Below are 12,161 nucleotides of genomic sequence, written 5' to 3'. Positions count from 1 at the left end.
AAGCCTCTGCATCCTATCAAGGCTTTCCTCATCCTGCTCCGTCCCTCGATGGTCTTGCTTGGCTGCTTTGAACAGCGACCATGTAAATATTCACCTTCCAGGCTCCAGCGCTGGTGCAGTAGAGGTTCTCTGCTCGGAATCAGGGGGAAATAGCCGATCCCAGTTGGGTCCGCCCTACAGCGCAGATGACTTGAGAGCGGACCCGACTGGAATCGGCTATTTCTGCCTATTTCCGAGCCGAGAACCTCTACTGCGCCTGCGCTGGAGCCTGGAAGGTAAATATTGCAGACCCTACTGCGCCTGTGCCACAGCCTGACAAATTCTCAGCTGTGGCTTACGAGGGGCACAGCGAGACTACCGTGGGATGGAGGAGGATGGGAGATGCCTCATTAGGCTCCGGGGGCTTCACAGTCCTGATGGAAGTACCCCCCAGAGGCACTTTTTAAAGTTACAAAGTCTCTATAAAAGAACCCTGAGCTGCATACTAAGGTAATACACATACCTACTGTATGAGTAGCTTGTGTTTTCCTCTATTCAATACTTCCAAAATCGCCTTCCAAAACATCCCAATCTCTGTAGGGTACAGTATATAACCGCCATTTTGGATTCGTTGGTGACCACTGAAGAACTTCCAGGTCACCGCTGTGTCAATGACAAGCTTGTGTGTGCATGGCAACAAGACGGGTGGCAGAGACGAGGATGACGCGAGAAGAGGAGGAGGCCAGAGCATGTGCAGACCGCATGATTCGACTTCCGCTTCTGGTGTCACGGCCCAAATTTGCCCAGAGTTGCCGGCTTAATGATATTTATATTGGCCAGACCAGAGGGAGATACTTTTAAGAAAACTGGCTAGTAAGTGTAGGGACATGACTAAATATACATGGGTATGCTTAAATGCATACCCACAACCTCTGCTCAGAGTCCCTTTTAACCACTTGCCGACCAGGGGATTTTTCACTGATCGGTGCTGCGTGGGCTCTCCAGCCCGCAGCACCGATCAGGAGTGCAGCAGGGCGATCAGACTACCCCCCTTTTGGGGGATGTCCTGCTCGGGGGGTCTGATCGCCGCCGGCTGCAGTTGCTTAGCGGGGGGGGGGGGGGCTCTTCAAAGCCCCCCTCCGCAGCGTTCTCCGCCGTCTCTCCCGCTCCCTCCCTCTCCCTCCCCCTGTGAGCTGCGCAGGACAGATTTCCGTCCTGCGCATTGAAGGATAGGCTTCAGCCTATCATATGCCGGCGATCCCCGGCCAATCAGAGGCCGGGGATCGCCGATCTGCCTTACGGCGCTGCGCAGCAGCAGCACCGTATGATGTAAACAGCGGGGATTTCTTCCCTGCCTGTTTACATTTTGCCGGCGAGCCGCGATCGGCGGCTCTCCGGCTGTTCACGGAGACACCCTCCGTGAACTGACATGGAAAGGCCGCTCCCATGGTAACCAGCAGACGACCAGTTTACGCCAATCGGCGTTAGCTGGTCGTCAAGAGGTTAAAGGGGAACTGAAGAAAGAGGTATACGGAGGCTGCCATATTTATTTCTTTTTAAATCAATACCAGTTGCCTGGCAGCCCTGCTGGGCTATTTCTCTGCAGTATTATCTGAATAACACCAGAAACAAGCATGCAGCTAGTCTTGTCAGATCTGACTTTAAAGTCTGAAACACCTGATCTGCTGCATTCTTGTTCAGGGGCTATGGCTAATAGTATTAAAGGGCAGAGGATATGCAAGGCTGCCAGGCAACTGGTATTGCTTAAAAGGAAATAAACATGGAAGCCTCCATATACCTCTCTCTTCAGTTCCCCTTTAAGTATTCTGAAGCAGTTTTCTTTTGCCGCAATGCCATTTCTGAACAGCAGAGGGAAACGTCTAGAACCTAGTTGCAGCCTAACAAAAAAACTAATGAAATGTACCACTGGACTTCCCTTTTTGCACAGACAAAACAGAGGATCCCTTAGATTCTATTAGTAAAATTGGTAATAACGACCTAATCACAGGGAATCATGTGATCACTGTGACACTGTGCGAGGCTGGAAGAGAAAGCCTACAAAACATGCAACTTAATTCAATCCACTCCCAGGCAAATGAAATACTTTTGGGGTCACACAGAGATCACTGTTATGCTACAGCACTAAGCGGCTTATAGCTGTAAAAATGGAGGACAAAATATTGTGGAATAGCGCAGTGTGTCTGGATAATGCTGTGAGAGCTGACATCTGTACAAGGAATACAGGCACACACTGTCATTCGTACAAAGAATGCAGGCACACAATGTCATTCGTACAAGGAACGCAGGCACACACTGTTCTGACAATGGAAGAAGGGGCACTTAGGAAGAAGAAAAACATAGGATGACTGTTGAAAAATATCATTATGGCTCAGAGAAATCCAGTTTAGAAACCCAGCAGGGCGTGTGCCTACAGGCGCCTGATGAGGGAAAGGCAGCTTATTCCCCTCCCCAAGTGCCTTCCTCTTCCCTTACCTATGCATAGCTCCCAACTGTCCATCTTTTGCGGAGGGACAGTCACTCTTTCCTCCTCATTTGTCCCTCTTTCAGGACTTTGTCCCTCTTTCTATGTAAATATATATATTTCTCTACTAAAAAATGTGTATGATTGATTCTAAACTTTATTCCCGCACTTTAAATTGCTATATTACTAATTTTAAAATGTTAATATGAAGGAAAATGAACCAGGATAGAAAGCGCCAGAGTGGTTTGTATTATAAAACAACATATTTTTCTTATTAAAGGGAACCTTAACTCTAAAAAAATAAATAAAAAAATGAGTTTTACTTACCTGGGGCATCTATCAACCCCCTGCAGCCATCCTGTGCCATCGCAGTCACTCATGGCTCCTCTGGTCCCCCGCTGCCAGCTAGTTTTCCTTTTTGCCGACTGAGAGTCGGCCGGCTGCCATGCGTACGTTTTTACACATCCCTGCTGGTGCAGGAAGCTATTGCAGACATCAACAAGTACATTTTTACGCGTTACAGGTTGTAACGTGTAAAATTTTACGAAGTACACCCTTAACGCGTAAAATTGTACTAATTGATGTCTGCAATAGCTTCCTGCTCCAGCAGGGATGTGTGAGTCCAGTGTGAGTGGCCGAAGGCGATAAGGTGTTATGCAGTGGGCCTAATGGGGACCTGTGGTAGGCCAGCTGATGTGCAGGTGCAGTATGTGTAGCCAGCTGTGGAGTCCCCCTTTTCCCCAAGCAGGGTAGCAAGAGCGGAGCTCAAGTGAGAAGTGGCAAGCCTCTCCATGCTCTACCGGTGGTCTACTGTCATCTGCGACTACATATACTCCGGGCCCCCTCTGGCTACCTATACTAGGGTCACATCTGGCTATCTGTAAGGGGGGCTACTTCTGGGTACCTATACTGGGGGGTGTCTCTGGTTACCTTTACTGGGGGTCACAACTGGCTACCTATATGCAGGAGAACTATTTCTGGCTTCCTATACTGGGGTGCATATCTGGCTACCTGAACTGGGGGATACACTGCTATCTGTACTGGGTGGCTACTTAAAGAGACTCTGTAACATCAAAAACATCCCTTGGGGGGTACTCACCTCGGGTGGGGGAAGCCTCGGGATCCTAATGAGGCTTCCTACGCCGTCCTCTGTCCCACGGGGCTCTCGCTGCAGCCCTCCGTACAGCCACTGACAGACCCGACTGTTGATTCAATATTTACCTTTTCAGGCTCCAGCGGGGGCGCTGTGGCTGCTCTCGGCTCTGAAGTAGGTGGAAATACCCGATCTCAGTCGGGTCCGCTCTACTGTGCAGGCGCCGGAGACTTGTGCCTGCGCAGTAGAGCAGACCCGACGGCGATCGGGTATTTCCGCCTACTTCGGAGCCGACAGCCGTCAGAGCGCCTGCGCAGGAGCCAGGAAGGTAAATATTGACGTCATCTTGTACGGAGGGCCGCAGCGAGACCCCTGAGGGACGGAGGACGGCGTGCGAAGCCTCATTAGGATCCTGAGGCTTCCCCCACCCGAGGTGAGTACCCCCCAGGGGACGTTTTGACGTTACAGATTCTCGGGAACCGCTGGCTACCTAAAACCTGTGCATTGGGAGGGAGGGGGCACAAAGAGGTCTTAAAATGTTCTTCTGGTGGGGTTGGGGGTGGCTTTACCAAAGTTTTGCTATGGGGCCCCACGACTCATGATTTCAAGGTATGCCTCTATATTGAGTCATCTTCCGTCTCGCTGTACAATGTAAATGACAAGATATGGGCTTATACAACAAAGAGTACAACGTAAGTTTCACAATTACTACAAATTCATATCAGAAACAGAATCTTTATTTCACCAAGCACGACTGATCGTGCCTGGAATTGGGCTTGGGGCATACAGGGTACAAATATAGGATAGGACACACAGAATATGTCTGAAGGAACAAGAAGGAACCACTTGGCATGCAGAGAAAAACGAGATGGCAAAGTTTGCAAAAATTACACAATTTAAACATCTAAACACAAGAACATTGGCCGCTTCTATGTACAATGTGCATCAGTACAAGCATGATATTGTTCAACTGTAAAGGTGTGGGGAGTGCGTGGAGAGAGTTCAGTAAGTGGACAGCTGAGGGGAAGAAGCGGTTTCTGTGTCTTGAGGTCTTGGTGGAGATAGACTGAAACCTTCGGCCTGACAGGAGCCGCCTGAAGAAGGGGTGGCCTGGGTGTGAGGGATCGTTTGGCGATCCTCAAAGCTCTGGAGCGCAGCCTGGAGTGGTAGAGGAGGTCCAGAATAGGAAGAGGTCTTCCGATGATCCTCTCCGCTGATCTGATTACCCTCGGCCGTTTGTGTCTGTCAGAGCCCGCAAATCAGACCAGGATGGAAGAGCAGAGGACAGATTCAGTTGTAGCAGAATAGAAGCTTGTCAGGAGTTTTGGGGCCATACCAAACTTCTTCAGTTGGTGGATGAAGAATAGCCTCTGCTGGGCTTTTCTCTGTGTGGAGATGGTGTTGGTCTTCCATCTCAGGTCATTGGAGATATGTAATGTATATATACGGCAGTTTCAGGAAACAATAGGGGAGGGACCCTGCCCTCGTGAGCTTACAATCTAAAGTCTAAAGGGATGGACTTTATTGTTCATCTTTTTAGGTTAAAAAGAAAAAACAACAGAAAAAAAAAAACAATTGCATGACAATTGAAAACAAGATTTTGAAAGTTTAAAATGATCTATTTGAATCAATTAGGTCTACATTTTTTAGCTCTCCCATTCACTGTTACAATCGTATCTGATCAACAACAAATGCAATAAACTGATAATTCCTAACTTGTCAGTTCAACTTTGGACATACAATATTGTTTTGTTGAACTGAAACGTGGCCAGAATTTGAGAGCCTATGCCACACCCAGTTTGATAACGGCATGCCACACCCACTTTACTAGGCTGCAGAAGTATGTCTCTTCCTGAGTAAAATGAGCCATAAATCACTTTTCTCCCATGTTGCTGTCACTTACAGTAGGTAGTAGAAATCTGACTTTACCGACAGGTTTTGGGCTAGCCCATCTCTCCATAGGGGATTCTCAGCATGGCCTTTATTCTTTATAAAGACATTCTCTGAAAATGATTAATACAAAGTTGCTGGACAGCCTCCCTGCTCACTGCACACTATTTTGGCAGTTGGACGAAGCAACTGCCATTCACTAAATGCTTTTAAAAATAAAGAAAACCCTGAGAACCCCCGTATGAGAAGATGGGCTAGTCCAAAATCTGTCGGTAATGTCACATTTCTAAAACCTACTGTTAGTGACAGTAACATAGGAGAAAAGTAATTTATGGCTCATTTTACTCTGGGAGAAATGTACTTCTTATTTGTATGTGTTTGAAATTTTAAGATTTTTGGGACAATTCCTCTTTAATTTAGTACATAGTTAAAAGTACACGTTCAAATGCAACCTTCAGTTAGTGTTATACACACAGGAGAATAATCTGCAAATTATTAGTGTCACCTCGAGTGCTAAGAAGTCCCCAAGAGAATGTTCCTCATCCCTGACATTTCAAGCCTCTCAGCAAAGGATGAGCAGGAAATTCTGGTGGGATGCAGATTTTCAGTGATCGACTAAGGAAATGAATACTTGCTTCTGTGTTGGCGGGGAGGGGGGGGGAGGGGATTGCGCTCCTTTATATAATGCAGAGCGGTGGCGGAGCCTTATACAGTCTTGCTCTTGGTGGCGGGACAGGCCCTCGTCTCTCCTCTTCTGTGTGCAAGCGACGTATAGCCAACCACCATGTGGCTTCCTTTCGTGTTAAATGATGGTGGGGTTGCTGGAACAATCTAGTTATGCTCCTGGTTTCCTTTCATTGTGGCAAAAATAAATTGTGGTTTGCATCTACAGTAGCAATGATTATTTTAAAACCACATTCAAGGTAACACCCAGAGCTCTGGTGTGATTCTAATTTGAGGCTAAGGTGTCACTAAAACAAATGAGAGAAAGATATAAAAGTCTTAAATGCGCTCTTTACCTTGCCTACTCTACAATGAATTATAGAAATGGCCAATAACTGCAGTTCTTTCTAAGACGCCATGCCATAATGCCATAATGGTTTTCTGGCACCTCCCGTTTCTTCCTCCATAGGAATGAACTTTGAGTATTGATGTGGGCTGTGACCATTATTTCCTATGTCAGATTGCCTTTGATTCCAAAAAGACAGTAGAAGAATGCAGCAATGAATGAAGACTGGATGCCAACAAACTAAGAAATAATAATTTATTATAAATAACATTTAAACATGAAAAACATAAGACCATTACCAAAAGCACAAATAATCTTTATGAAGACACATAGTGAATTTGCTGCAGAAAATGAAACGTCTTTTCACAGAGAAAACGATTTTACACGGGGCAAACATTGACTAAATCATTTACAAACAATTATTGTAAAAATTAAGCAATTTTTTTCATTACGTTATTTTCACTGGAGTTCCACTTTAAATATCCATCTGTGGTCAATGGTGACTTTTATTCCACTCTGGCCCATGAGGTCAGAATACCAGGTCTATAGAATGTATCCATGATTCTCATAGAAACAGATCCTTTGTTGTGCCTTCAGGATAATGTGTGGGGCCCCACAGTTAACACCAGGCAACCACTTGGACCTCCTAGGCAGCTCTCGTGAGGAAAAGGACCGTTTGGAGTGGCTTCATCATCCAGGCCAGTGTTGGTGGCGGAGGTTCTACAGATCTTCTCATTGCTCATGGTGTTACTCCACAATAAATATTTTGTAGTTACAATGTTCAGAATGGCTGAAAGTACCTCCTTACGAGCTAGAGGAATAATGATGCTTCCTAGCTCAATATGTACTGTTTACCGATTCCTCTTTCAAGCACCATCTCCAGTCAAGAACATCTCTTCGAAGAAGAGCTACTCAATTCTCCACTTTCTCTTTCTGAAATTCGTATTTAACGCCAAATGCGAGATTTAGGATTAATGATGTTACCTGGCTCAATGTGTACGGTTTACTGATTCATCTTTCAAGCACCATCTCCAGTCAAGAACATCTCTTCGTAGAAGAGCTACTCCGTTGTCCACCTTCTTTTTCTGAAATTCAAAATTAACGCCAAGTCATGTAGGTTCTACAATTAGCTCTACTGATTTAACCAGATTTAACAAGAAAATAATTTCTTTATTTATTGATAGAACATCAGCACTGAATCAGGTTCCACCAGAGAGTTCTATTTGTGCTTGAAAGTCCCAGGAGTGTGGATTATTTCCATCGTCAGGGCTGTATCGTTTATCTGACTGAGTTGTCCCCTGGGAAACTAAGATCAACGGATCATGACACTCCCTCCAAGGCAGATCTGTAATTTCAGCCTACATGTCTGAGGCTCACTTCCACAGTACTGATTTATAGCCAATATCAATATATATCAGGTGTTTGTCTCAAACTCAATAGGTGATTCAAATTCCCTTCTATCATTTATCTCACTCTCGTCTTCTTCATAGGAAGTCTGTAGGCAGTTTTATTGCTCAGATCTACCATACTTTAAGTTGTCACCCTTGAGTAACCTTTATGGTATCTTTACACTACTACAGATAAGGGTTCCATCTCTAAAAATGTGGTATAAACATGTACTGGTGCTGCACAAACCATTTGGCAATTTAATTCAGTTTGCTGCCAGCTCTCCACAAGTGATTGGCCTAGTTGCAATTGGGCCACCATCCATCTCACAAAAGAAAGTACATCTATATACTCAAATACAAGTCGACCTTGTGTATAAGCCGACTCCAATTTTCAACCCTCTTAAGCTGGAATTTTTTATTGACTCAAGTATAAGTCTACCCATCAAAGTTAATGGCTGTACTTGGGGCTCAGGAGGAGTTAATAGCTGCACTGCATACAGTATTGCAGCCATTAACCCCCCTGTCCCTGTCTCTTAAGTGCAGCCAATACCTCCTGCAGGCCAAGTGCAGCAATTATTCACTCCCTTTTATGCAGCCCAGTATTTCCCCCCTGCACCTTTCCTTTCAATTTGTTGTGGCCAGGACTTTCGCACCTGTTTTTTTCTTGCCATTTCCTTTCCTCAAAGCATCACTTACCACTGGGTAAATTGCTGCAAATGGGAATGTCCCTATTAGTACACACATTACTCAGTGTGCTCACTGTTGCCTGTGACTCGTGTATAAGTCGACCCCTATACTTTTATGAAGTGAATCAGACCTAAATTTATAGACTTATACTCGAGTATATACAGTATACTCAGCTCCAGCTTCTCATTTTTTGTTCATTTTCTTTCTGATCCCTCTCAGAGGATCTCCTGACATCTTGGAAAGGTGTCTACCGTAATATCAATGACATATGTCACCTGCTTTTCTGCCAGAATTAATCCACTAACGTTTAACCAATTCTGGACTGACTGAATTTCCCATGTTGAAAAGCATTTTTGACCCCCACTAAAGACTTGTGTCCTTTGTGTTTCATCTTGAAAGCAGCAATACAGATCTTAAAGTATCAGCAGCTCATGCACTTGACCTCTGAGTCACACATCTCTCAATTACCTCAAGTGCCGCTTGTATATTTGTTGATTCCAGAAGCTCTGTGAGTAAGGTCAGAAACCGAGTCTGCTGTGCTAGGACATGCTTTTTATTCATATTATTCTTACTGTATTTATTCTTATTATGTATTTATATAGCATGACATCTGACCATAGTCATAGTCTACCATATTATTATTGTGTATTTATATAGCACTGACATTTTCTGCAGCACATTACTGACTGTCCTCAGAGGAGCTCACAATCTACCGACATATACACAAACCTATAGTATATAATCATGGCCTTGCTGTGATAGGGCCTATGTCTGCCACTGATACGGCCAATCATTTCATAACTATACAAAGACACCACATAATACTTAGGAGAACAATGTTATGAAGCCGCCAATGGCAACCCAAGAAAGAGTGCAAAAGTTTAGAGGTAAAAACAAACAAACCCAAACACCTCTGTTTGGTTGCTACGGGTTACTGATCCTTCATGGTTCCCTGTCCTGTTAAATAAATGGCCGTTGTGTAAGAAGGTAACCATGGTAACCACTGAGACAGCATTGATTAAGTTCAAACATTGACACATCCTTCCCCGGGTGCTGATGTTGCCTGAGTAACAAATAAGAGTTCACCGAAGCTTCATTGAACGCCATCGCTCAAAGGGATTCTAAAAAAGCAGCCACAGAGTTTCTACTCTATACACAGAAAGAGATACGGGATATCTAGTGTTCTTCTATCTGCTAGAAGGGGTGGCCACACAAAACTGCACATTCTCATATATTAGCCATGAATGAATTGGAGAACCGCCCGCTCCCAGCACATCCTCGTTGATTAATTCCAGGACGGTATTGCCACGGTTACCATTTGTCAGCTGCCTGGGCGGCTATCTTTGTTATCGAGCGGCAGCCTCATGTGGCTCCCTGAAGGCATCTGTCACTGCGGCGTTCTGACTTGCGGTGATTATATGCGGAACAGGTTGCCGGCGGAGAGAGGGAAGATATGTCCGCTGAGATCGTTGAAAGCATAACAACTAACTATCGGCATCAATGCATATACAACACGGCACAGCTCAGACTGCCAATAGGTCTACATCAACAGAGTCTGTTATAGGCCTCTGCAGCTGTAGAGCCGATGCACTAGCACCGTATTCAGGGCTAGATTATCTTGGTAAGGGCTTGTTCAGCATTTTTGATTTTTTTCAAGAAAACCTATATTGAGAAAAACCTCCCCTGGGGGGTACTCACCTCGGGTGGGGGAAGCCTCCGGATCCTATTGAGGCTTCCCCCGTCCTCCTCGGTCCCACGGCAGCGGAGATAAAGCTCTCCAAACAGCGGGGTGTAAATATTTACCTTCCCGGCTCCAGCGCAGGATCGACTCTCCGCCTCGGAGATAGGCGGAAATAGCCGATCGCTGTCGGGCCGCTCGACTGCGGAGGCGTAAGTCTCCTGCGCCTGCGCAGTAGAACGGACCCGATGGAGATAGGCTATTTTAGCCTATCTCCGTGCGGAAAGCCGCAACAGCGCCCCCGCTGGAGCCAGGAAAGGTAAATAAATCAGCGCTTATCAGCACTTGTCGAGGGAGGATTCCGGGACACTTCGGGGGAGCCAGCACTGGACTGCCTGCAGCTACAGGGGAGGGGGAAGCCTCATTGGGACCCTGAGGCTTCCCCCCGGGGCGAGTACCCAATAGGGGAACTTTTTTTGATACAGAGTCTCTTTAAGCGCTGGGGATTTTAAAAATTGCCATAAAAGCGCTTTTGCAATGTTGCTCTATGTGAGTGTTCTCACATGACCAATGAGCTTTCTTTCCAATCTCGGCTCCTGCACCATCTCCTGAGCATGTGCGCTTCAATACAAAGTAAAGGGAAATTGCTAAGCGCTTGAAAAAGCGCTTTGAAAAGCAATTCCACAGGGCTTTTATGAATAAATACATTGCATTTATTCAGTTCCAGGTCAAAGAGTTCACTTCCTGATTATCTTCAGGAAGAAAAACTCAAATTGCCAGACAAAAGCGCTTTGAAATGCACTTATAAAAGCACTTAAAGCGCTTTAAAAAGTGCTCCCAAAAGCGCTCATCACTTGCGGATGCGCTAGCGATTTATAATGTGAACAAGGCCTTAATGTATGGGTCAGCACCCAGCCTGGCACACTCCCGTTTGTTTCCACCGACATACTGCCGGTCCATGATCGGTGAATGGGAACAGCTGTTCCCAGTACCTGTAATGAATGAAATCAGTGAGATGTCAGTATTCATTCACAAAAGTGAAAGTAAAGACCACATACACAACGCTTCCTGTGTACGGTTCACAAAAAACAAATAGTTACCTTAGGGACCTTTTTAATATGTATGTTATGAGGGTATATTACTGTTATTTTTGCAAACAAAGGCATGTAATTCTTCATATAGTATAAGAAAAAACCCAGTAAAAACACACCTTAATTTCCAAATAAAATATTAGCACTATGTATTCGGGACATAATTTAAATGTTGTAATAACTGGGACAAATGGGCAAATAAGTCACACGGGTTTTATCCACAGAAGCACATTTTATTTTAAAACTATAAGAGCTGAAAACTAAGAAATAATTATAATGCATACAAAATAAAAGAACATAATTCTTAGAAAAAAGTACCACCGAAGAAACCCTAATTTGTGGCAAAAAAAACCCCCAATATGCAGGTATAGATCATTAGGGTGTGATAAAGAACGATAAACTTATTGGCAAATTAATAGGAGGAGCGCAATGTGAAAATTGCTCTGCTTTTTAAGGGGAAAATACCTGTAGTTGGGAAATGGTTAATGAGAAAATACTGTGAGCAATTTAGGTGTTTTCAATAATAGCAAAGAAAAAAAAATAAGGCAGCCAGATAATTGAGCTTTTACTGCCTTTTTCCCCCTCGATGTTATACATGGTCATGGTTACGTTTCTCACCCTACGACCTTGAGTGGACTTTTTCAGACTCTTCTTGTGCTCTGCGATCTGTAAGACAACAATAACAGTAATAGCTCAATAACCCTTCCTTCTCCTTTGCAAGGCTAATATTTCAAGTCTGGAATAGTTACCTAACTTGGCATGGGTTGCGGCAGCTGCCATTCTGATCCACGCCATCCATTCCTCTTCCAGGATTGTATACAGAAATAGAGGATTGCAACGAACGCAACAGTAAGGAAAAAAAGG

The 12,161-nt window shown here is 44.8% G+C and overlaps 1 protein-coding gene across 17 annotated transcripts in view; it reads right to left on the bottom strand.

Moving 5' to 3' along the window:
* The window catches only part of JAKMIP3 (Janus kinase and microtubule interacting protein 3), a 157,353-nt gene that overhangs the window by 126,094 nt on the left and 19,098 nt on the right, over positions 1-12,161 (bottom strand). For 8 of the 17 annotated variants that reach the window (XM_068258192.1, XM_068258193.1, XM_068258191.1 and 5 more), the window contains one exon: positions 11,916-11,963. The exons of the other annotated variants lie outside the window; for them this stretch is intronic. In XM_068258192.1, the coding sequence (XP_068114293.1) occupies positions 11,916-11,963 (48 nt within the window). The remainder of the gene's footprint in view (positions 1-11,915; positions 11,964-12,161) is intronic. 17 annotated transcript variants of the gene reach the window in all.

The sequence above is a fragment of the Hyperolius riggenbachi genome, chromosome 10, assembly GCF_040937935.1.
Source record: "Hyperolius riggenbachi isolate aHypRig1 chromosome 10, aHypRig1.pri, whole genome shotgun sequence".
NCBI classification, from domain to species: Eukaryota; Metazoa; Chordata; class Amphibia; order Anura; family Hyperoliidae; genus Hyperolius; species Hyperolius riggenbachi.
The sequence above is the reverse complement of the archived record's forward strand: the minus strand, read 5'-3'. Positions and strand labels throughout refer to the sequence as shown.